General features: G+C 37.4%; 1 protein-coding gene across 1 annotated transcript in view; it reads left to right on the top strand.

Moving 5' to 3' along the window:
* Nucleotides 1–11,285, top strand: part of FAT4 (FAT atypical cadherin 4) — a 195,227-nt gene extending 183,942 nt beyond the window's left edge. Inside the window, 2 exon segments of the mRNA XM_033215202.1 lie at nt 5,701–5,962; nt 8,262–11,285. Of these exon segments, the coding sequence (XP_033071093.1) occupies nt 5,701–5,962; nt 8,262–10,126 (2,127 nt within the window). The 3' untranslated portion in view covers nt 10,127–11,285.
* Nucleotides 11,286–26,277: the final 14,992 nt, after the last annotated feature.

Raw genomic sequence — 26,277 nt, forward strand, 5'->3', positions numbered from 1 at the left:
CTTTACAACCCATTAGAGTTCCGACTAATGCTGGGCACTATTCCAATGTCATCTATCTTAACTATTCCCCAGGCATTGGCCAGAGTAACAAAGATCTGAATGGTTTGGTTTCTACACACTTTTGTGGTGCTTTAGAGTAGAGAACCCTGCCAGGTAGGCCAGCACACAAAGAATAAGTTGCAATCTATTTTTCTGGTAAGAATTTATATCACTTTTTTTCTTACTTTTAAGCAAAGCAAACCAAAAATGTAATGTGTCTTTGAAATACAAAAATATTTTTCTCCAACAATTATTTCAAATACTGATATGTATATGTCAATTGACAGGATTAGAATAAAGAAAAACATTTTGAAATTATATGATTTCTGGAGCATATAATCAATTCTCTATCTATATAAGCCCTGTGAAGTAAAGTATATTTGGAATTTATTATAATTTTACTTAACTTTTCCAAATAATTTTTAAATAATTTAAAAATTATACTTCATGAGAACAATGGATTGATTTATCATTAGGCTTTTACATAATTTGTTTTTTCTTATCTGTAAATAAGATACTAAACTTACATACAGATGAATAATTTCAATAGGTATCCATTTTTGCATCGACTCTTAGCTTTCTGAATTTTTAAATCTATATTCTGCTTTCTTTCCCACAAATAAATCATCTCCTAGACGAACAGTTTCTTTAGTTTAGTTATATTGACTGCCTTCCATTAGTATTACTTTGTATCATTCTACTGATAATTTTTTATATAAATTTTAGTAAATTCTTAAGATTACAAATCTAGATTTCTTGAATTATTTTCATCTATTAGTCAATATTTGATAATTACTTCAGGGGTAGTTCACAAAGAAAAAGAGCAACATGTTCAGAAAATGATTAGGTTTAATTCACATATAATACTAAAAATAAAAATAGATGTTCACTTCTAAACTTCAGCCTCTTTCATCCTTAAAATGTTTCTCTGTGCAAGCCAACCATGATTATGTTGCATATAAATCTGTTTAATAAGTGGCATGAAAACCAATATTTCTTACCTTCTCAAATGATAATTCCTCTAGTCTAGTCATTTCCAACTAGGAAAACTTTTACCCCCAGGGGACATTTGGCAATATCTGGAGATCTTTTCAAGTGTCACAGTTAGGAGGTGGGAGAGTACTGCTGGCGCCTAGCGGAAGAGGCCAGGGATGCTGCTAAACAGCAGCCCCTCACAGCAAAGAGCTATGTGACCCCAGAGATTAGTGCCAAAGGGCAGACACTCTACCCTTATCCCCTACAAGAGAACATCTTCAGGTTTTAACTGTACCTCTATGAAACAAAGGACCCAGTTCCAGAGTTAATAAAACAACTGTAAAAGAGAACACATAAGCCATTGTATTATATTATTATTTGGTACTTATAATTTTCATTGAAAATAGTATTTGAAGTAAACAAAGTAAAGAAGCAAAGAAAGAAACAGGTCTTCATCTTCTGTAAGAATCGTATTTTATGTGTTTTGAGAGGCTTTGACATTGAGGTCTGTGTGTTATCTGTTAAGCTGCTTCCAAGTCTTCGTGCCATTTAAATGACATATGAAATATTTCTGTACTAGCGTACACTTTAAGCCAAGGAATTTAGTCAAAATACAATGTGGTTGAAAAAAATCAGAGACAAATTTTTTTCTTCACTAAGAAAAAAGCTCAATGTCAGGATCCATTTTTGTCAACATAAATTCTATTTCCAACAGGACAGCAGCATAAAACTCCAGATTTTGTTACATTGGTAGCAATAACTTAATTTTCTTTTTTTCCGGAAAGGAAAGTAAGTGCTAATTAATAAAAAAAAAAAAAAAAAAAAAAGGATAATACAGACCAAAATGCATACATTTGTATGAAAATTTTGAAAAGCAGCTTTTCAAAGATTAAGGGGCTTGGTAGGTAAAGAGAATAGGTAAGAAAAAATAACAGCAGTGAATTAAGAATATCTAAACTGAAAGAAAGTGACTGTTGTAAGCAGGCAAATTATTTGGATGACAGGAATATCAAGTGCTTATACAGACGAGGAAGCTAGTTAGGATGGACTTTTACTTATCAGTTAGCTTATTGGTCACCAACATGCCAGGGTTCCTTTTTCCTTTTTTTGGGGGGGGGGGCTCCTTTTCTGACCCTTTCTTTAACTCTTTCTTATGGTTTGCATTCTCTCTCTTTCTCTCTCTCTCTCATTGTCTTTTCTATCATTCTGTCTCTCTCTCTACACACACACACACCACACACACACACACACACACACGCAGACAGAAGATGGGGACATTTTGTGAAAAATGAGCAAGGCTGTTGGGTACATGGGATTGCATGTGGTTAGAAGAGAGACAGGGTGTCAGTGTCAGGTATGGGTAGCAGTAGCAATGAGAGGAGAGAGAAGAATATGGAGAATCGATTGGGTCTATTCAGAAAAAAAAAATAAGAAGAGAACGTTTCAGAGAGAAAGGCAAAAAGAAAGCATACTTGTTTAAAACTTTGTAGGCCAATATTTAACTCATTTCACAAATCTCTCTTCATTTATGACATACCTTATAGCTCCATATTTGATGTTTTGTAATAACAGTAATGTGATGGACTTTATTTCTACTCTAATTCAGTTCTTTTGTTTTGTGTTTGTCTGTTTGTTTAAGTGGGCAACATAGGTGGTACAGAATAATTGGAAAAAGGAATTCAAAGCTCTATAGATTCAAGTTAAATAAATGAACAAATAAATGCCATCATGAGTTGCATAATGACAGGAATACATTTCAATAAATGCATTGTTAGGTGATTTCATTCTTGTGCAAACGTCATAGAGTGAACTTACTCAAACCTAGATGGTACAGCCTACGATACACCTAGGCTATATGGAATAGTCTATTGCTCCTGTGATACAAACCTATATGGCATGTTTACTGTACTAAATACTGTAGGCAATTGTAACACAGTGGAAAGTATTTGTGTATATAATCATATCCAAACATAGAAAAGGTACAGTAAAAGGTTACATAGAAGATTTTTTTGTGGGGAATTGGGGACAGCCTGGGCAACAGGGTCTTGCTCTGTTGCCCAGGCTGGAGTACAGTGGCATGATCTCAGCTCACTGCAGCTTCCACCTCCTGGGCTCAATTTATCCTCCCAACACAACCTCCCAAGTAGACGGGACTACAGGCGTGTGCCACCATGCCCGGCTAATTTTTGTATTTTTTGTAGGGATAAGGTTTCTCGTGTTGCCCAAATGGCACTTACTGTGAATGAAGCTTATAGGACAGAAAGTTGCTCTGAGTCAGTGAGTCATTAAGCAAGTCGTGGGTCAATGTGAAGGCCTAAGACATTATTATACACTTCTGCAGACTTTATAAACACTGTACACTTAGGTTACACTAAATTTATCAAAAATATTTTTCTTCAATAATAAATTAACATTAGCTTAGTGTAACTCTTTTAGTTTATAAACTTCTAAATCTTTTAACTTTTTTCTCTTTTGTAGTAACAATTAAAACACAAATACATTGTACAGCTGTACAAAAATATTTTTCTTCAATAATAAATTAACATTAGCTTAGTGTAACTCTTTTAGTTTATAAACTTCTAAATCTTTTAACTTTTTTCTCTTTTGTAGTAACAATTAAAACACAAATACATTGTACAGCTGTACAAAAATATTTTCTTTCCTTATACCCTTATTCTGTAAGTTTTTTTTTTCTATTTCAAACTTTATTTCATTTTATTTTTACTTTTAAACTTTTGCATTAGTAACTAAGAAACACACAAAAGAATACACATTAGCCTCGGCCTACAGAGGGTCAGTATCATCAATATCACTGTCTTCCACCTCCACATCTTGTCCCAGTGGAAGGTCTTCAGGGACAATAACACACATGGAACTGTCATCTCCTATGATAACAATGCCTTCTTCTGGAATCCTACCTAAAGGACCTGGATGATGCTGGTTTACAACTATTTTTTATATCATTAGAAGCACTACGCTCTAAAATAATGATAAAAAAATTTACTGTAGTAAATGCATAAACCACTAATGTAGTCATTTATTATCATTATCAAGTGTTATGTATTACACATAATTGCATGTGATATACTTTTATACAACTGGCAGCACAGTAGGCTTGCTTACACCTGTATCCCCACAATAAGTAATTTGTTGTGCTATGACATTACAGTGGCTCTTGGGTCACTAGGCGATAATAATTTTTCAGCTCCTGTGGTTCATCATTGACTGTTTATGAATAAATAAAACAAAGCAAAGATTAGCATGATGTTTTAAAAGTGGGAAATTATATAAGTGTTAAGTACAGTACTGCCAGGGAGAAGGAAAACATTAAGAATGTTATAATGGGAACTTAAATTCTTATCCACCCCAATTTGTGGTATATTCCAAGTTCTCTTTCATCAAAAATTTATTGAATAAAAGGATGACATGATGAAATCAATTAGGAAGAAAGAGCTGGGAGGAGGCTTTTCCTATTTTTTTTTTTTTCAAAAAGGACTCTAGCTATAACCAAAGAGGGTTGCTGTTTTTACTCTGTGTCATGAGATGTTGCCCATTTGATGAAATGTTATTGTCATTTAGCTAGAATTATCTGTGTGTTTTTTTTTTTTTTTAGTTTGGTTCTGAAATATATTATTATCTGGAAAAATTGCTTTAATAAAATATTACTATATGAATAACATATGTAAATGTGTTAGACATCTTTTCCGTAAAGTACAAATGAACTGATTTTTAGTTTTACCAGATGTGTTTGTTGCATGTAGAAATAGCATTTGATCTGAGTGACAAAATAAACTGATCCATCTTTTCATTCCCGTTATTTGAGGAACAGTGCCACTGCATCCCCCTGCCAACACACCAGCTCTGTCTGGCAGTGGTAACGGGATATGCTCCCTGAACCAAATGTTCATCTTGCCTCATAAATTATCTCATTTTCTAAAATGCTCTGCTCAGGATACTGGAAACTCAGTAGCTGGAAACTGGAGTGGGAGCACCCTGTTACCCAATGTTCTCCTGGACAAAATAAAATAAACCAAATATCCCTTAGATAAATTGTAAAAGACAGCCAAAGTGAAGGCTTGCCTAGACACCTCATTAAGAATTCACTCTTTGTTCATCATAGTTTTTGATCTCAATAAATGATATAAACAATAGACATCATTTTTTCCTAAAATTTGTGTGTAAAAGATGAGAGGTAAAACAATTATTTTCATCTTTATTTTTCAACTATGCTTCCTTTTTAGCTGAGCATTGCTTTTCCTTTTTGCAAGTGGTTTTCACAGTTTCTTAGTATTATGGGCCTTTTACTAAACAAACCAGCATAACACACTCCAATGGCGGGTTGTCATTGGAATACAAATAATTTAAAGAGGTATAATGTAGTTATCTTAAAATGGGCATTTACCCCTTTATTATTTCAATTGTGTTCTGGAAAATAATTCATTGTGTTTTGAGAAATTAGGTATACATACAAGAATAATTTGAAAACCATTGAAACTATTAAATATAAAAGTGTATGTTGCCTAAAATTGTAGAGACAAGGTGTGTAAGTACATTCTAATACAACCAGATTCTTCAGCTATTCTATCTGCTGTAGATTGGTCAAAAAAATTAAGTTTAGTTTTATTAATGATTTTGATTTAAGCATACCATATTTTAATTGCATATTATTTATAATATGTTTTACAGATTAAGAATGGCAAAGTACATTTTACATCTGATGCAGGAATCGCTGGGAAAGTGGAGAGAAATATTCCTGAAGTGTATGTTGCAGACGGCCACTGGCACACTTTTCTAATTGGGAAAAATGGAACAGCCACAGTATTGTCTGTCGACAGAATATATAACAGAGATATTATCCACCCTACTCAAGACTTCGGTGGCCTTGATGTGCTTACTATATCACTTGGAGGAATTCCACCCAATCAAGCACATCGAGACGCCCAAACAGGTAAATGCCTCTGTTAAGTAGAGTCATAAGGGAAGTAAAATTGTTCTTCAAAAAGTAATTGTTTTTTTCTTGTGGCATGAGTAGCTAAAATCTATACATTTAGCATGAATCTCATATACAGTACAATTACATTCAATAAAATTTATGCTTAAAAAAGTAGTTTGATGTCTGATAATATCAATTATAAATATCCTAAGAATGTCATAACTATCTTCAGAAAGTTTGTAATAAACTATTAGCCACCACTTTCTCGAGCAGCTTGCATCGTTCTTACCAAGGTTGTAATTCAGTCCATAGTGTGTTGATGCTTTGCTTGTCCACCAAGCATTTTGTATACATTTGTTCATTTATTTATTCATTCACAGCCACTCTCTTCATAGTCCATTAATGGAGACAAACATTAATCAGATTCTTACACAAATAACTGCATCATTCTAATGTGTGATAAATAATACAAATGAAGAATGTAGAATTCTAAAATACAGTGAAAAAACAGAAAGGAAGGGGAATTTTGCTGTGGAATTGACATTTATACATAAATCTGAGTGATAAGGAGGAGGATAGAAGTGTATGAAAGGCTAATTTATGTTGATAGGAATTTTTTTAAAATAGTTTAAGTAAAAGTTATAGAACACAGCACACTGGGGGCTAATGTCATAGGTAAATGATGAAGTTGGAGAATGAAGCAACTTCCTGACCATGTTGCAGTTTTGGTCTTATTTACAGAGCAATGAAAAGTTATTGAAAACTTGAATCACAGTAGGATCAAGTTAGATATGCAGTAATATTACAGATCATTCAGGCTACAACATGGAGAATGAATTGGAGGAGGGCACGAGTGGATCTATAGAAATGAGGTGGGATCTGGGCAAGATGTCTTGTGAACTCCTACTAGTGTGGTGACTGAGCAGTTAGAAAGAAATGGATAAGCAAGAAGTACTCTGGGAAGTATAATCAACCAAATTGTTAGTGATTATGGTAAAATTCAAGGAGGTTTCTACCTCTCAACTCAAAGAAGAGTAGGTCAGCAAGAGAGGAAACTGCAGAACTCTGTGAAAGCAGCATATCTCTGAGAAATATTAGATTTGTTTTGGGACATTTTGGGTTTGAAACATCTTTGAGAAAATCCTTTGGATGGATGGGCTGGAAATCAGAAATAGACTTTAGCTGGAAATATGTGTTTAAGAGTGTTCGGTATCAAGCAAGTAACTTAAGTACTGGACATGGATGTGATCATCTAACATGAGGGTGTAGAGTGAAAAGAAAGCCTAGGACCTCATCTTGAGTAACTCTAAGAGTTACTGGTTATAGGTAGAGGAGAATAAGTCAGAAAAGGAGACAAAGTAATAGGAAGAAAATCAGGAGTATAGGAACAAAAGGAAAAGATGTCACAAAAGTACATGGTAAAACATATCAAGAATGAGAATATCACTATGGTAAAACGATGCATTAAATAAGAGGGAAAAATGCATGTGAGAGTAATAGATTTAAGGCATAAAAGTTCAAGTCCAGGTCATAAGTCTTTCGTATATGTTGATTATAGAATGTTGTGAGAAAACAAGCCAATGGAAATTATGCTTTTTTGGTAGAGTCAAAATAGATTGTTGGGCCCTGAGATAGAAATATCAGCAGTGCTAGCACACTCAAGTGTAATGAAGTGTTTCTTAACTTTGTATTTTATCTTTATCATTCCCCTAAGGAGACACTTAATATAGTCTAAACTTTGCCATCCCCAAGTCATAAAATGTTAACACCAGAGTTACGTTTTTATCTTCCCTTTCGAGGCCCACAGACCATTGTAATAGCTAAGATTTTTTTCTTTTGTTCCCCAAGAACCTATGTTTCACACCTTTGGTGCATTATCACCTTCAATGGGAATGCATGATTTAGTAGTTGAAATCATTGGCCTATTTCATGTTCTTTACAAATTTTAAAACATACATTTTATTTGTATGTATGCAATTTTTGGTATATGGAATGTAAGAAGGAAGGGAATTGATAAATAAACAAATGAGTAAGTAAAAGAAAATTCAGCCTGCCCAAGTCATTCATAAATCTTCAGAATGAGTGTGATTCAAGCGATCTGCCCTGTGTTTGGTCACAGTAATCTTACGTCCCTTGTTAATGTATGTTATAAGATGCACAGCTTAATTACCTTTCAGCTGGACGATGACTGAGACTGAGGTTCTATATTCGTATGAAGTGATTGTGAAGCTTCTCTTTACAAGATGTCAGCAGTGTAGTATAAGCATTTTTTTTTTTTTTTTTAAAGCCTTACTGTTACTTATTCTCCCAGCAGGTTTTGATGGCTGCATTGCTTCTATGTGGTATGGTGGAGAAAGTCTTCCTTTCAGCGGGAAGCATAGCTTGGCCTCCATCTCAAAAACAGATCCCTCGGTGAAGATTGGCTGCCGTGGCCCGAACATTTGTGCCAGCAACCCCTGCTGGGGTGATTTGATGTGCATTAATCAGTGGTATGCCTACAGGTGTGTCCCTCCTGGGGACTGTGCCTCCCACCCGTGCCAGAATGGTGGCAGCTGCGAGCCAGGCCTGCACTCTGGCTTCACCTGTAGCTGCCCAGACTCGCACACAGGAAGGACCTGTGAAATGGTGGTGGCCTGTCTTGGCGTCCTCTGTCCTCAGGGGAAGGTGTGCAAAGCTGGAAGTCCTGCGGGGCATGTCTGTGTTCTGAGTCAGGGCCCTGAAGAGATCTCTCTGCCTTTGTGGGCTGTGCCTGCCATCGTGGGCAGCTGCGCAACCGTCTTGGCCCTCCTGGTCCTGAGCCTGATCCTGTGTAACCAGTGCAGGGGGAAGAAGGCCAAAAATCCCAAAGAGGAGAAGAAACCGAAGGAGAAGAAGAAAAAGGGAAGTGAGAATGTTGCTTTTGATGACCCCGACAATATCCCTCCCTACGGGGATGACATGACTGTGAGGAAGCAGCCTGAAGGGAACCCAAAACCAGATATCATTGAAAGGGAAAACCCCTACCTTATCTATGATGAAACTGATATTCCTCACAACTCAGAAACCATCCCCAGTGCCCCTTTGGCATCTCCAGAGCAGGAGATAGAGCACTATGACATTGACAATGCCAGCAGCATTGCCCCTTCGGATGCTGACATCATCCAACACTACAAGCAGTTCCGCAGCCACACACCAAAATTTTCAATCCAGAGGCACAGTCCCCTAGGCTTTGCAAGGCAATCCCCCATGCCCTTAGGAGCAAGCAGTTTGACTTACCAGCCTTCATATGGTCAAGGTTTGAGAACCAGCTCCCTAAGCCACTCAGCATGCCCAACTCCCAACCCTCTGTCTCGACACAGTCCAGCCCCTTTCTCCAAATCTTCTACGTTCTATAGAAACAGCCCAGCAAGGGAATTGCATCTTCCCATAAGGGATGGTAATACTTTGGAAATGCATGGTGACACCTGCCAACCTGGCATTTTCAACTATGCCACAAGGCTGGGAAGGAGAAGCAAGAGTCCTCAGGCCATGGCATCACATGGTTCTAGACCAGGGAGTCGCCTAAAGCAGCCAATTGGGCAGATTCCTCTGGAATCTTCTCCTCCAGTTGGACTCTCTATTGAGGAAGTGGAGAGGCTCAACACACCTCGCCCTAGAAACCCAAGTATCTGCAGTGCAGACCATGGGAGGTCTTCTTCAGAGGAGGACTGCAGAAGACCACTGTCTAGAACAAGGAATCCAGCCGATGGCATTCCAGCTCCAGAATCCTCTTCTGATAGTGACTCCCATGAATCTTTCACTTGCTCAGAAATGGAATATGACAGGGAGAAGCCAATGGTATATACTTCCAGGATGCCCAAATTATCTCAAGTCAATGAATCTGATGCAGATGATGAAGATAATTACGGAGCCAGACTTAAGCCTCGAAGGTACCACGGCCGCAGGGCCGAGGGAGGACCTGTGGGCACCCAGGCAGCGGCACCAGGCGCTGCTGACAACACACTGCCCATGAAGCTAGGGCAGCAAGCAGGGACTTTCAACTGGGACAACCTTTTGAACTGGGGCCCTGGCTTTGGCCATTATGTAGATGTTTTTAAAGATTTGGCATCTCTTCCAGAAAAAGCAGCAGCAAATGAAGAAGGCAAAGCTGGGACAACTAAGCCAGTCCCCAAAGATGGGGAAGCAGAACAGTATGTGTGAAGTTTATGTACCGGCACTATAAAAATACAAAAACAAGAAATGCTCAAACCATTGTAAACTTGCCGACTAGGTTGGGTCACATTTGAAAAACAGGCCAGTATGGACTAGTGGTGGAGGGAAAACTTTAAAAATAATAACCACAATGCTGCTGAAACAGACTCACAACAACTCTTAATTTAAACATGTGTGGTTGAATTTATTTTCCTGCATGCATTGTGTTTTGTAACTAGTTATGTGGCATGCAGCATTTGGAAAATTTTTCTTACTTACCAGTGTTTGATTTGTGATTTTTAAAATTTGATATCTTTACCATTGCAGAAAAGAACTTGTGCTTTCCCAGTGGCGTATGTGTATTGTTTCCATTGTATTATTATAATTATGTTTTGCATTGCAAGATTCTTGATGTTAAACCAATCCTTGTAAAGTGTAGAAAGGAGCCCTTCTATCATGGAATGAAAGATTAAGTATATTAACACTTTTCAGAATGATAGTTTCCGTATTTGATGTTGCTCAGAAATGTCTGAGTATTTGAGTAAGTTTTACATGACAGTGGGTACTAAAATTAAGTCATTTTGTTCAGCACTTTAATGCTTTCTTATAGAATTGTCTAAAACTTCTGGATCCTTGAGCAAGTGATTATGGTCTCCTGACTTTCATGAGGCTTCCATTAGGAACAGAATGATTGCATGTTGTCCCCAGAACACTGCCACCTTGCTATGCGAATGACGTTCTCAGCAGCACTTAGGACACTCTTAAACGTTATTTATTGAAAAAAATTTTCTATGCTTTTAATATTTTAAAGAATTGACCTAAGGAAAGCCTATGATTGGACTTATTTTCCAACCAGATAACATTTACTCTAAGTACCCAGTTTTTATAATTTATATGAAATGAGATTTCAACACTTACTTTCTGTCATTTTGTAGATCATTTTTTTTAATACTGTGTAAAAACTTTTTTTACACCTAAACTGTGTTTTTGATACTGATATTTTCCTATGCTGAATAGTTTTCTTACTTTCAGGGAAGGTAAGAAAATACTTTTTTTATATTTGTTACTTATGTAACATTCATATTTTTCACATTTTGATATTTGTAACATACTGTATGCTTTCTACTTGTAAATGTCAACAATAGAATTAAAATATTTATTTAAAATATTTTGTATTCATAGTGTAATATTAATTTTTATCTTTCTATATTCCTTGTATGCCCAATTGAGAATAGTCTCTACTTGTCAATAGGGTATGGCTACTTGAACTGTATATGAGCAACATCATTTTCTTTTTAAAAAATGTGAATATGGATCATTGCCAGAACAGGTATTTTAAAGTCACTTTAGTGCATTCCTACATGTCAGAGTTCTTAGGTTTCCCTGGAGTATAATGGGTCTAGACTAGGTTGATCTTAGGGGACTGACTTTGTTATGAAGCTGGTTTAAGCATTCTGGCAATAAATGTTTGGAAATTCCCAGTAGAATGTGTTCACTGAAGACCAGCTTTAGATCAGTCTTATAGCCGTAGAAGCAACAATGAATTAAAGCTAATTATGGAAAAATGTCTGGGTCTGATTTTCTCTAAGGACCCAGCCCAAAATTCTCTAAGTCCAAGGGTGGGTAGAAAGAATGATAGCGAAAACTCCACTCTACATATGTGTCTTTAATTTATTGATTACTCTGCTACATAATTCTAAAGAAACTGTACATGCTGTCTTAGCCAAGACAAACCTCTGTTTTCAGGAGTCATAGTTACATCTTAAATAACAGGACTTTTAAAAATTACCTCACAATCTCAGAACATATTTAATTAAATATCTGCCCCAAACCTAATATTCATTGAGAATACTATCCTTTAATACTGACTGTACCATATTGAATGGGAATTTTAACAATATGTATATTAACACCCACAGATTGAGGTATATGCCAGAATTATTTTGTTATTTAATAATGTTGACATTATTATTTTTTGGTTTCAGATTAGGAAGTATAATGTGAGTTTAATCTAAATCATGATATTCCTTTAGGTTGAAACACTGAATGTAAGATAATGATCTGATCTTCTCTTTTTTTGTCACCTGTGATGAGCCAACATGTTTTAGTATTTCTCTATGAATTTTATAAATTTATTCTCCAAATATGGAAACATGTTCATTGCTTTGTGTAACTTAAAACAGAATACAGTTAAAAAAAAACTCTGAAGCATCTCAGTGTCCTCAAGAATATAAACTCTATAATTTAGAAAAGAGCTAAATGTAAGATGATAAACATGATTATAGCTAAGAGTAAAGGGGGAAGAACTTGGTGCCAAGATTACTCTTATTCTCTTTTTTTTTTTTATTTTTTTATTATTTTTTTTTATTTTTATTTTTTTTATTATACTTTAAGTTCTAGGGTACATGTGCATGACGTTTATATCATGTATAACTCCCCCATGCAATCCCTCCCTCCTCCCCCCTCCCCATGATAGGCCCCAGTGTGTGATGTTCCCCTTCCCGAGTCCAAGTGATCTCATTGTTCAGTTCCCACCTATGAGTGAGAACATGCGGTGTTTGGTTTCTCTTCTTGTGATAGTTTGCTAAGAATGATGGTTTCCAGCTGCATCCATGTCCCTACAAAAGATGCAAACTCATCCTTTTTTATGGCTGCATAGTATTCCATGGTGTATATGTGCCACATTTTCTTAATCCAGTCTGTCACAGATGGACATTTGGGTTGATTCCAAGTCTTTGCTATTGTGAATAGTGCCGCAATAAACATACGTGTGCATGTGTCTTGTAGTAGAGTAATTTATAATCCTTTGGGTATATACCCAGTAGTGGGATGGCTGGGTCATATGGTACATCTAGTTCTAGATCCTTGAGGAAACGCCATACTGTTTTCCATAATGGTTGAACTAGTTTACAATCCCACCAACAGTGTAAAAGTGTTCCTATTTCTCCACATCCTCTCCAACACCTGTTGTTTCCTGACTTCTTAATGATTGCCATTCTAACTGGTGTGAGATGGTATCTCATTGTAGTTTTGATTTGCATTTCTCTGATGGCGAGTGATGATGAGCATTTTTTCATGTGTCTGTTGGCTGTATGGATGTCTTCTTTTGAGAAATGTCTGTTCATATCCTTTCCCCACTTTTTGATGGGGTTGTTTGTTTTTTTCTTGTATATTTGTTTGAGTTCTTTGTAGATTCTGGATATTAGCCCTTTGTCAGATGAGCAGGTTGCAAAAATTTTTTCCCATTCTGTAGGTTGCCTGTTCACTCTGATGGTAGTTTCTTTAGCTGTGCAAAAGCTCTTTAGTTTAATTAGATCCCATGTGTCAATTTTTGCTTTTGCTGCCGTTGCTTTTGGTGTTTTAGACATGAAGTCCTTGCCCATGCCTATGTCCTGAATGGTACTACCTAGGTTTTCTTCTAGGGTTTTTATGGTATTAGGTCTAACATTTAAGTCTCTAATCCATCTTGAATTAATTTTCGTATAAGGGGTAAGGAAAGGATCCAGTTTCAGCTTTCTACTTATGGCTAGCCAATTTTCCCAGCACCATTTATTAAATAGGGAATCCTTTCCCCATTTCTTGTTTCTCTCAGGTTTGTCAAAGATCAGATGGCTGTAGAGGTGTGGTATTATTTCTGAGGACTCTGTTCTGTTCCATTGGTCTATATCTCTGTTGTGGTACCAGTACCATGCTGTTTTGGTTACTGTAGCCTTGTAGTATAGTTTGAAGTCAGGTAGCGTGACGCCTCCAGCTTTGTCCTTTTGACTTAGGATTGTCTTGGCAATGCGGGCTCTTTTTTGGTTCCATATGAACTTTAAAGCAGTTTTTTCCAATTCTGTGAAGAAAGTCATTGGTAGCTTGATGGGGATGGCATTAAATCTATAAATAACCTTGGGCAGTATGGCCATTTTCACTATATTGATTCTTCCTATCCATGAGCATGGTATGTTCTTCCATTTGTTTGTGTCCTCTTTGATTTCACTGAGCAGTGGTTTGTAGTTCTCCTTGAAGAGGTCCTTTACATCCCTTGTAAGCTGGATTCCTAGGTATTTTATTCTCTTTGAAGCAATTGTGAATGGAAGTTCATTCCTGATTTGGCTCTCTGCTTGTCTGTTACTGGTGTATAAGAATGCTTGTGATTTTTGCACATTAATTTTGTATCCTGAGACTTTGCTGAAGTTGCTTATCAGCTTAAGCAGATTTTGGGCTGAGACAATGGGGTTTTCTAAATATACAATCATGTCATCTGCAAACAGGGACAATTTGACTTCTTCTTTTCCTAACTGGATACCCTTGATTTCTTTCTCTTGCCTGATTGCCCTAGCCAGAACTTCCAACACTATGTTGAATAGGAGTGGTGAGAGAGGGCATCCCTGTCTTGTGCCAGTTTTCAAAGGGAATTTTTCCAGTTTTTGCCCATTCAGTATGATATTAGCTGTGGGTTTGTCATAAATAGCTCTTATTATTTTGAGGTACGTTCCATCAATACCAAATTATTGAGCGTTTTTAGCATAAAGGGCTGTTGAATTTTGTCAAAAGCCTTTTCTGCATCTATTGAGATAATTATGTGGTTCTTGTCTTTGGTTCTGTTTATATGCTGGATTACGTTTATTGATTTGCGAATGTTGAACCAGCCTTGCATCCCAGGGATGAAGCCCACTTGATCATGGTGGATAAGCTTTTTGATGTGCTGCTGAATCCGGTTTGCCAGTATTTTATTGAGGATTTTTGCATCGATGTTCATCAGGGATATGGTCTAAAATTCTCTTTTTTTGTTGTGTCTCTGCCAGGCTTTGGTATCAGGATGATGTTGGCCTCATAAAAAGAGTTAGGGAGGATTCCCTCTTTTTCTATTGATTGAAATAGTTTCAGAAGGAATGGTACCAGCTCCTCCTTGTACCTCTGGTAGAATTCAGCTGTGAATCCATCTGGTCCTGGACTTTTTTTGGTGGGTAGGCTATTAATTGTTGCCTCAATTTCAGAGCCTGCTATTGGTCTATTCAGGGATTCAACTTCTTCCTGGTTTAGTCTTGGAAGAGTGTAAGTGTCCAGGAAATTATCCATTTCTTCTAGATTTTCTAGTTGATTTGCGTAGAGGCATTTATAGTATTCTCTGATGGTTGTTTGTATTTCTGTGGGGTCGGTGGTGATATCCCCTTTATCATTTTTTATTGCGTCTATTTGATTCTTCTCTCTTTTCTTCTTTATTAGTCTAGCTAGCGGTCTGTCAATTTTGTTGATCTTTTCAAAAAACCAACTCCTGGATTCATTGATTTTTTGGAGGGTTTTTTGTGTCTCTATCTCCTTCAGTTCTGCTCTGATCTTAGTTATTTCTTGCCTTCTGCTAGCTTTTGAATGTGTTTGCTCTTGCCTCTCTAGTTCTTTTAATTGTGATGTTAGAGTGTCAATTTTAGATCTCTCCTGCTTTCTCTTGTGGGCATTTAGTGCTATAAATTTCCCTCTACACACTGCTTTAAATGTGTCCCAGAGATTCTGGTATGTTGTATCTTTGTTCTCATTGGTTTCAAAGAACATCTTTATTTCTGCTTTCATTTCGTTATGTACCCAGTAGTCATTCAGGAGCAGGTTGTTCAGTTCCATGTAGTTGAGCGGTTTTGATTGAGTTTCTTAGTCCTGAGTTCTAGTTTGATTGCACTGTGGTCTGAGAGACAGTTTGTTATAATTTCTGTTCTTGTACATTTGCTGAGGAGTGCTTTACTTCCAATTATGTGGTCAATTTTGGAATAAGTGCGATGTGGTGCTGAGAAGAATGTATATTCTGTTGATTTGGGGTGGAGAGTTCTATAGATGTCTATTAGGTCCGCTTGGTGCAGAGATGAGTTCAATTCCTGGATATCCTTGTTAACTTTCTGTCTGGTTGATCTGTCTAATGTTGACAGTGGAGTGTTGAAGTCTCCCATTATTATTGTATGGGAGTCTAAGTCTCTTTGTAGGTCTCTAAGGACTTGCTTTATGAATCTGGGTGCTCCTGTATTGGGTGCATATATATTTAGGAGAGTTAGCTCTTCCTGTTGAATTGATCCCTTTACCATTATGTAATGGCCTTCTTTGTCTCTTTTGATCTTTGATGGTTTAAAGTCTGTTTTATCAGAGACTAGGATTGCAACCCCTGCTTTTTTTTGTTCTCCATTTGCTTGGTAGATCTTCCTCCATCCCTTTATTTTGAGCCTATGTATGTCTCTGCATGTGAGATGGGTCTCCTGAATACAGCAGACTGATGGGTCTTGACTCTTTATCCAGTTTGCCAGTCTGTGTCTTTTAATTGGAGCATTTAGTCCATTGACATTTAAGGTTAATATTGTTATGTGTGAACCTGATCCTGCCATTATGATATTAACTGGTTATTTTGCTCGTTAGTTGATGCAGTTTCTTCCTAGCCTCGATGGTCTTTACATTTTGGCATGTTTTTGCAATGGCTGGTACCGGTTGTTCCTTTCCATGTTTAGGGCTTCCTTCAGGGTCTCTTGTAAGGCAGGCCTGGTGGTGACAAAATCTCTAAGCATTTGCTTATCTGCAAAGGATTTTATTTCTCCTTCACTGATGAAGCTTAGTTTGGCTGGATATGAAATTCTGGGTTGAAAATTCTTTAAGAACGTTGAATATTGGCCCCCACTCTCTTCTGGCTTGTAGAGTTTCTGCCGAGAGGTCTGCTGTTATTCTGATGGGCTTCCCTTGTGGGTAACCCGACCTTTCTCTCTGGCTGCCCTTAAGATTTTTTCCTTCATTTCAACTTTGGTGAATCTGGCAATTATGTGTCTTGGAGTTGCTCTTCTGGAGGAGTATCTCTGTGGCGTTCTCTGTATTTCCTGAATTTGAATGTTGGCCTGCCCTACTAGGTTGGGGAAGTTCTCCTGGATGATATCCTGAAGAGTGTTTTCCAACTTGGTTCCATTTTCCCCCTCACTTTCAGGCACCCCAATCAGACGTAGATTTGGTCTTTTTACATAATCCCATACTTCTTGCAGGCTTTGTTCATTTCTTTTTCTTCTTTTTTCTTTTGGTTTCTCTTCTCGCTTCATTTCATTCATTTGATCCTCAATCGCTGATACTCTTTCCTCCAGTTGATCGAGTCGGTTACCGAAGCTTGTGCATTTGTCACGTATTTCTCGTGTCATGGTTTTCATCTCTGTCATTTCGTTTATGATCTTCTCTGCATTAATTAGTCTAGCTGTCAATTCTTCCCCTTTTTTTTCAAGATTTTTAGTTTCTTTGCGCTGGGTACGTAATTCCTCCTTTAGCTCTGAGAGGTTTGATGGACTGAAGCCTTCTTCTCTCATCTCGTCAAAGTCATTCTCTGACCAGCTTTGATCCGTTGCTGGCGATGGGCTGCGCTCCTTTGCAGGGGGAGATGCGCTCTTCTTTTTTGAATTTCCAGCTTTTCTGCCCTGCTTCTTCCCCATCTTTGTGGTTTTATCTGTCTCTGGACTTTGATGATGGTGACGTACTGATGGGGTTTTGGTATAGGTGTCCTTCCTGTTTGATAGTTTTCCGTCTGACAGTCAGAAGGACTGTCTGTTGGTCTGTTAGAGATTGCTTGAGGTCCACTCCAGACCCTGTTTGCCTGGGTATCAGCAGCAGAGGTTGCCGAAGATAGAATATTGCTGAACAGCGAGTGTACCTGTCTGATTCTTTCTTTGGAAGTTTCCTCTCAGGGGTGATGCCACCCTGTGAGGTGTGGGGTATCAGACTGCCCCTAGTGGGGGATGTCTCCCAGCTAGGCTACTCAGGGGTCAGGGACCCACCTGAGCAGGCAGTCTGTCCGTTCTCAGATCTCAACCTCCGCGTTAGGAGATCCACGGCTCTCCCCAAAGCTGTCAGACAGAGTCGTTCGGGTCTGCAGCGGCCCCGCTCTTTCCCCTAATGGACTGCAGCTGTGCGCTGTCCGCAGCGGTAGAGTCTACAGAGACAGGCAGGCTTCCTTGAGCTGCTGTGAGCTCCACCCAGTTCGAGCTTCCCAGCGGCTTTGTTTACCTACTTAAGCCTCAGCAATGGCGGGCGCCCCTCCCCCAGCCTCGCTGCTGCCTTGCGGATAGATCGCCGCAGACGGCTGTGTTAGCAGTGAGGGAGGCTCCGTGGGCGTGGGACCCTCCCGGCCAGGTGTGGGATATATTCTCCTGGTGTGCCTGTTTCCTTAAAGCGCAGTATTGGGGTGGGAGTTACCCGATTTTCCAGGTGTTGTGTGTCTCAGTTCCCCTGGCTAGGAAAAGGGATTTCCTTCCCCCTTGCGCTTCCAGGTGAGGCGATGCCTCGCCCTGCTTCAGCTCACGCTGGTCAGGCTGCAGCAGCTGACCCGCACCGATTGTCCGGCACTCCCTAGAGAGGTGACCCCAGTACCTCAGTTGAAAATGCAGAAATCACCGGTCTTCTGTGTCGCTCGCGCTGGGAGTTGGAGACTGGAGCTGTTCCTATTCGGCCATCTTGCTCCGCCCCGATTACTCTTATTCTCTAAGAATTCTTTGTGAGATAGAGAATTACTATTCCCTTGACTAATCAATCCCAGTTTAGGAACATGATAGAATTCTCATAGGACAATTTCTAGTCTATGGTTCTTCTTGGAAATCTGTTCTACTGAAGCAAGGCCAATATTTATATTAAAATAAATCAGAAATCTATGAAATGAAGGTCTCACTTTAAAATGGACAGTAATATTTAATTTATCAAAATATTGAGGTGACATATGGTGTACTATGGGGAGGAGGGATTACAGGCAAATTAACAGATTAGCAATCCCCACAAATGAATGGTTGGTAGTTACTTGCATGTTCACACATAAAATTATGACCTGAGAATTTTAATCCATCCCCTGTCAAGTTTTATTGGATTTCCTGGAATACAGTTGCTCTACTCTGTAGAGGCCAGAGCAACTCCATCTTGGATGCTCATCTTCCATGTCGGCTTCTGATTAACTCCGGTTCTGGGAATGCCTCTAATATTTCCAGTTTATCTATAATTCCTTGTGTAAGAGCTTGTATTAACTGTAAATCCTGACCTGAGGCAGATTCACATAGCAGTCTTGCATTTCCATGAGGGGTCAACTTCAAATGTCCTACACGTTTCTTTCCTATGATATATAATGCCTGGACTAGGGGTTAATGGTGCAGAGATCCGCCATTTTGTCTCTCCATTGCCTGAGGCACAAGCGTGGCTTCTGTTCATAAGTCCCCATTGAATGATTCTTTCTGAGCAACTGGATATGTCAGCTTCTTTCTTCAACCCCTCAGATTTTGAGGGTAGGGTTGCATAGACTGACTCACTGCAGAACAGACTTTTTTAGGCTCTTCTGCATCCGTGTTGTGGGGAAAATATTACTTTCTTTCAGGTGCATATTGCAAATACCCTTGCAGTTATGCTGTCATAACTGCATGTGATCACCCATGTGAACAAGGTGTAGCAGCATGACACAGGACTACTTTGCTTACTGAGTTCTAAGGAGCACATTATTATTGCTTTCAATGTCATCTCTAGATTTTTCTAAATTAGGTGATATTATCAATAGCTTAAGATAAATTAAAATCACTTTAATAAAATGGAAGCTGCTCTGCCAGTGGATAGCATTTTTTTTTTCTTATCAAATAAACTTGCTTTCACTTTACTCTAAAAAGGAAAAAAAAGGAAAAAATGAAAAAATGGAGTATCAGAAGATCCTGGAATACCACTCCCCATTGCATGTTGCTAACAAAATACTTACCAATACCAAGGCTGATGAGAAATAGAATTGGCTTACACTATTAAAAGTCATGTCCTGTATAGATATGTTATTTATAAGTGAAATAGAATATATCACCAAGTGATTATTACTTCCAGGCATTCCATCTCAGAACAAATCACTATTGTCAAGCAAATGCATTTTTATTTTACTAAAATGTAATATTATGGTAAAAGACAACTGTGAAAAGTGAAAATATTTTTTAAATTGTGGATAAATAATACAGCAATGCAACTATTCTTTTTCTATGCTATGTCATAGATGCCCTTTTAAAGGACTAACATTTCAAGATGATTGAAATTACCTTCACTTAGGAAAATAAACCTAGAAATAAAATACACTTTACACATTATTAGGCCATTCAGTGTGAAGTAAAACTTTAAAGACTTTGATTAATCTAGTATATGTCCCTTAAAATATTTTAAATGCAATGCCATATTATTAATAATTTACATGTCTATTACTACTGAGCCAGCCAGCAGTTTTATGGGTTTTTCAGTCCAAGTGTTATATGTCAGTGTTACACATGAATTCTATATTTTTTTATGTATTCTTAATGAGGGAAAAGAAAGTAGGATCTAATAAATTTGGGTGCCTACAGTTTTGGTACCTACAAATACATATCAAGGATTGAATCCTAAGCAAACCTATGCATCTCTGATAATCATTGCAAATAAATATATTCTGACCTAAAGGCCGTGAAGTAGAATAATCTTTTTTTTTTTTTTTTTTTTTTTTTTTTGAGACGGAGTCTTGCTGTGTCACCCAGGTTGGAGTGCAGTGGCGCCATCTCGGCTCACTGCAAGCCCGCCTCCTGGGTTCAGGCCATTTCCCTGCCTCAGTCTCCAAGTACCTGGGATTACAGGTGCCTGCCACCACGCCCAGTTAATGTTTTTTGTAGTTTTAGTAGAGACGGGTTTTCACCTTGTTAGCCAGGATGGTCTTGATCTCCTGACCTCGTGATGCACCCACCTCGGCCTCCCAAAGTGCTGGGATTAATTACAGGCGTGAGCCACCGCGCCTGGCCATGAAATAGAATAATCTTTAACAGAGAAATATATTTTTTTTATTTTTTATTTATTTTTATTTATTTATTTATTTTTTGAGACAGAGTCTCGCTCTGTCGCCTGGGCTGGAGTGCGGTGGCCGGATCTCAGCTCACTGCAAGCTCCGCCTCCCGGGTTCACGCCATTCTCCTGCCTCAGCCTCCTGAGTAGCTGGGACTACAGGTGCCCGCCACCTCGCCCGCCTAGTTTTTTTTAGTATATTTTTTAGTAGAGACGGGGTTTCACCGTGTTAGCCAGGATGGTCTCTATCTCCTGACCTCGTGATCCGCCCGTCTCGGCCTCCCAAAGTGCTGGGATTACAGGCTTGAGCCACCGCGCCCGGCCGAGAAATATATTAATATACAAAGAAATTGAGTGTCTTGGATTAAATTTGATCACAGACATAATTCATGCCCTTTATATGTCAAGTACTCCTCTAGGTCATGGAATAAAGTAGTGAAAAACAGGCATAACACTTGTATTAATGGAACTTACATTCTAGTAGAGGAGATAAATAAATATAGTAGTAATTATGTAGCGTAGGATCTAGTGGAGGCAAGTGCTATCAAGCCAACTAAAACAGGCTAAGGGTAAGAGGTTGACTTGAGAATGTGTATGCTAGTTTGAATCAGATAATCAGAAAGACCTTTCTGGGGAGGAAACATTTGAGCAGAGAGCTGAATGAGGCAGGTGAGTGAGCCTTGGACATATGTGTGACACTTTCTCAGGCAGAGAGAGTGACACGGAGAAGCTTAGACTTGAACAGTTCATGTTAGAGGAACAGCAAGAGAATCAATTAGGCTACATAATTGTCAACATATTAGCAAAGACTGCCCCACAAAAAGCTCAAAGATAAATGTATGTAAAGAATATTTCAAAACTGGCCTAGAAATAGAACTACTGTTGAAGTAACTCTCCCAATGCAAAGTAAATCCTAAGAAGGTGGACATGCATTCATTTTGCCCTGACGGTTAAGATCCATGTATAATCAAGGCAACTAAGGGTTGCCCATATAGCTATTAATGAGGTTATTTTGTTGTTGCTGTTTATCATGAGTATAGTTACCTAAATGTTTTAATCACTGATGCACTTTTCAAAGTATGCTAGAATTTCAGTAAGTATCCAAGTGAAGAGTGCTGAAATAGAATTAATATATAAATACATATTTTTGGCATTGACCATGAAAAGGCTTGGGGAAGTCTTTTTATTCACTGTATAATGTGCATATGTTGAACCCATAGTTGTGTCATGATTCACACAATTCTGAAAATGTGTAATGACATCTATATATAATATAAAGACTGTTCATATTTATGAAAGGAATATGTTGAATTAATGACAGATTCATCAAATCTTCATATAGTGATGATATATTCAAAATAGACATATTTGTGAGAGACTCTCCATATCTGTTGAAATGGAAAGAACCACAGAATGTTTTAAAACACACTTCCTAAAGGCAGATGATTTTCAGGTGGTCTATTTGAATACTTCTAACTTTATTAGTTTATGAATCAGTTTGCCAAACTCCCAAATCAGGTTGCAAAATACAAAATACAGTCATCATGGTATTCTGGCAAAAAGTTGAGATTTTAATCTATGTACCATTCTAGCCCAAATAAAATTACCTACAATGTACAAAGTTCTTTCGCAATGTCACTGAGTTCCCCATTTCAAATTGAAAACATATTTCATGTGGTACAAATGCTGATCAAAATAAGATTCTGTTTTGCCAGAGCAGTCTTCTCACTCAAACCATCCTTCCCCTACTCTATTTACACAGTTCTGGGCCAGAATGTTGCTGAAAACAGTTGTTGATCCTTGATTTTTAAGTAAAAAATTAAAGCATTCTAAGAAAATACCTTTTTAGAGAAATGGTATGATTGAGACAAAGAGCAGCATAACCTATGCCAAAAATGTGTAAATTCTTTTATAGCTATGAGTCTGAGGAAATAGAAAGATATCATATAATGAATCTGGAGTAATGCTACGCAGAATGTCAGATGACTCTTTATGGAAAACTAATGAATTTGAGAAATGGCTTTGGATAAAAAAAGTGAAAAGAGAATTGTCCTGTTTTCCTTTGGCAGAATCATCAACAAGAAACTTTGATTGACAATCATATACTATTTAACAGAAAATGATGTCTTAAAAATATGTTATCTAATCCAGGCAAAAAGCCTACTGTAGCACATGATGCAAAGACTGATACATAGATCTTGGGAGTGAACCTAAAAAATATTTTTTTTTTCTTTTAAGCTTTATCGACAGCAAGCATTAGATGGTGTTCTAAGAAAGAAGACGGTTTTGCTTTTCATTATTATAGGACAGAATAGGTTGGTATACTGTTATTTGAAATTATCTTATGCAGCTTCAGATCAAGGACAGAATAAAGAAATGCTCAATAGATTTTAAAGCACAATTATTTATGATTCATAGTTTTCTATTCTAATTAGAGTACAATTCCTGGCTATTAAATATTTAATAGTCACTTTTAAACAGATACTTGTCGAACATTACATGATAAAAAAAAAAAAAACCTTATAAGTTAGCGTGTAAGTCTTGGTATTGCATCCACTCTTTTTTTTTTTTTTTTAACTGTGAGTTGTTTTTTTTTAAATTTAATTTTATTTTCTTTATGATACTTTAAGTTCTAGGGTACATGTGCATAATGTGCAGGTTTGTTACATATGTATACTTGTGCCATGTTGGTGTGCTGCACCCATCAACTCGTCAGCACCCATCAAGTCATCATTTATATCATGTATAACTCCCCAATGCAATCCCTCCCCCCTCCCCCCTCCCCATGATAGGCCCCAGTGTGTGATGTTCCCCTTCCCGAGTCCAAGTGCAAATCTTAAAGTACTTTGGAAAAGGGAAAGTCTAGTCACCAAAAACTGCAAACTTCTTGAAGGCAAGAGTCATCTCTCACTTATCTAAATCTCTATGGTGCTTGGCACAAAGCTCTGGTGTTGAGTAAATTTAAAGAGTGGATGCAAGTCCAATGAGGAAACACCAGAGCTTTGTGCCAAGCACCATAGAGATTTAGATAAGCGAGAGATGACTCTTGCCTTCAAGAAGTTTGCAGTTTTTGGTGACTAGACTTTCCCTTTTCCAAAGTACTTTAAGATTTGCATAGCTCTGTCTTCAAAGAATTATTTAAATTTGTCTGAGGTATTCATATGAATGTGTGCTCCACACACAGTCTTCTGAACAATCAATTACTTCCCAAGCTTTGGTAATCTACTAAATTTTCAAAAGAAAGAAAATAATAGGTTTAGTGTGATTTAAAGAACATTTTGGGCATTTTACTAATTTTTTTTGCAGTTCCTGCATTGTATAATTATGTAAGACAATTAAAATTCTTGTATTTAAAGCTATTACCATGAACTGACTACTATCAGGTTTGTTCGACCATGTACTCCTTACTTTGAAGCTGGTTCAGTTGGTTTTGGAAATAAACTTTTTCACAAAATTGTTGTCATCTCTAGTGAAAAGAGTATGAGGTTATCCAGACTGATCATGTTCTGCTGAGTTTGCAGTAAACAGAGCTGAAGCTTAGTTTGGGTAAAATTACTGAATAATTACTTCTGACAGTTGTCTAGCTATCCTCAGAGTTCCTTTGCCTTCCAATTCCAATGCTTTTAATTTTCCACTTTAATTTCCTAGCCCTCATTCAAATTCTTATAGGACTCATTTGTGATTATATTTTGTGGAAAGGAGACATTCGAAACTGTGAAGGAAAAAAAAAAAGACACAACAAAATGACATGTTTTTCTGAAATTTTTCTTTTTCTAACCATATATTTTTCTGATTATTTTTCTGAAACTGAATAAAATATCTCTATGTATCTGAGTTTTGTTGTAAATTTCCTCTATAGTATTCAACATAATTTCATATTACATCTTAAGACTTTCATTTAAGCAAATTACACAACTCCTAAAAGGTGCTGCATTGAGGCCAGGTAAGGTGGCTCATGCCTGTAACCCCAGCACTTTGGGAGGCTGAGGCAGGCGGATCACCTGAGGTCAGGAGTTCGAGACCAGCCTGGCTAACATGGTGAAACCCTGTTTGTACTAAAAATACAAAAAATTGGACAGTCATGGTGGCACACACCTGTAATCCCAGCTACTCAGGAGACTGAGGCAGGAAAATCGCTTGAACCTGGGAGGTGGAGGTTGCAGTAAGCCAAGATTGCACCATCATACTCTAGCCTGGGCAACAAGAGCAAAACTCCATCTCAAAAACAAACAAACAAACAAACAAACAAATGAAAGGTGCTGCATTGAGTAGTTGGCAAAAATCCTTTATGGACTCCATAATTATCACGAGATAATTGGAAATAGAATCTTATGTTATCATAATATACATATTATTATCATCATTAATGTCTAAACCAAATTAAATGAACATTTAGATATTAAATTCTGCTAAATACATTTTAGAATAGCAATCCACTGTTACATTTTTTGATAGTATTAATCAGATAACTTAGCTTTATTTCATGGTAATACCATCCTTAAATTTTGTTTAATAAGTAGCAAATTCCAATAACAAAGTCAAAAACTGTAATAGTTTTATTAATAACACTATATAACAAAGACAACGCACAAAATAGTGAATGGGGTATCCATGGCTGCCTGAAGAAAGGAAGCATTTTGCCTGTAATATCAAACGTGGAGGACTTTTTGAAAATGCTAAAAATTTTGGCTTTCACAACATGTCCTAGTAAAGTTGTTCAACTTCTGGAATAATTGAGAGTTGGGGGGCAATTTCAGAGACCAGTACCAAAAAAAAAAAAAAAAGAATTTCAAATTTTATTAAGATGACCTCTTTAATTTTCCCTTAAAATTATTTTTTTAGAATATCAGTATTTAGACAAGATTAGTTAATAAAAGAAAATAAAGTTAACAGTATATTTAACCATTTAGATTCATATCCTATGATGGCAACTATTTGATATCACATATAGACAAATATACACATGTAAACAAAGCATATGATGACATTACCTTTTAAATCAAAGTTTCTTGAGTATTATTGACAATTTGATGGTATTGAAAGTTGTAAAAATATTCTAATATTCTTAAAACAAAGACAAAATGAATTTGCATTTAGTATACTAAGTGTTGTCTTAGTTCTAAAAGGATGCATTGTGATTCTGGGATTTGTCACAAGGGAAGAAAAAGGAGGAAGTTACTGATAAGTATGGTTAAAGAAGTCCCCTCTGCAGAGTGAGTATTGAAGCTGAGATTTAGAAGAGGAATTGGCCAGGTAGAGAGCTGGGAAAGAGCATCTTTCACAAAGGGAAGGGAATGAGCAAAGCCACCACAGTGAGAAGAGTCACTATCTTCCAGAAACTAAAAGGGGTCAAGGTGTTTGAAACA

Source organism: Trachypithecus francoisi, unplaced genomic scaffold, assembly GCF_009764315.1.
Source record: "Trachypithecus francoisi isolate TF-2019V2 unplaced genomic scaffold, Tfra_2.0 Lachesis_group1, whole genome shotgun sequence".
Lineage (NCBI taxonomy): Eukaryota > Metazoa > Chordata > Mammalia > Primates > Cercopithecidae > Trachypithecus > Trachypithecus francoisi.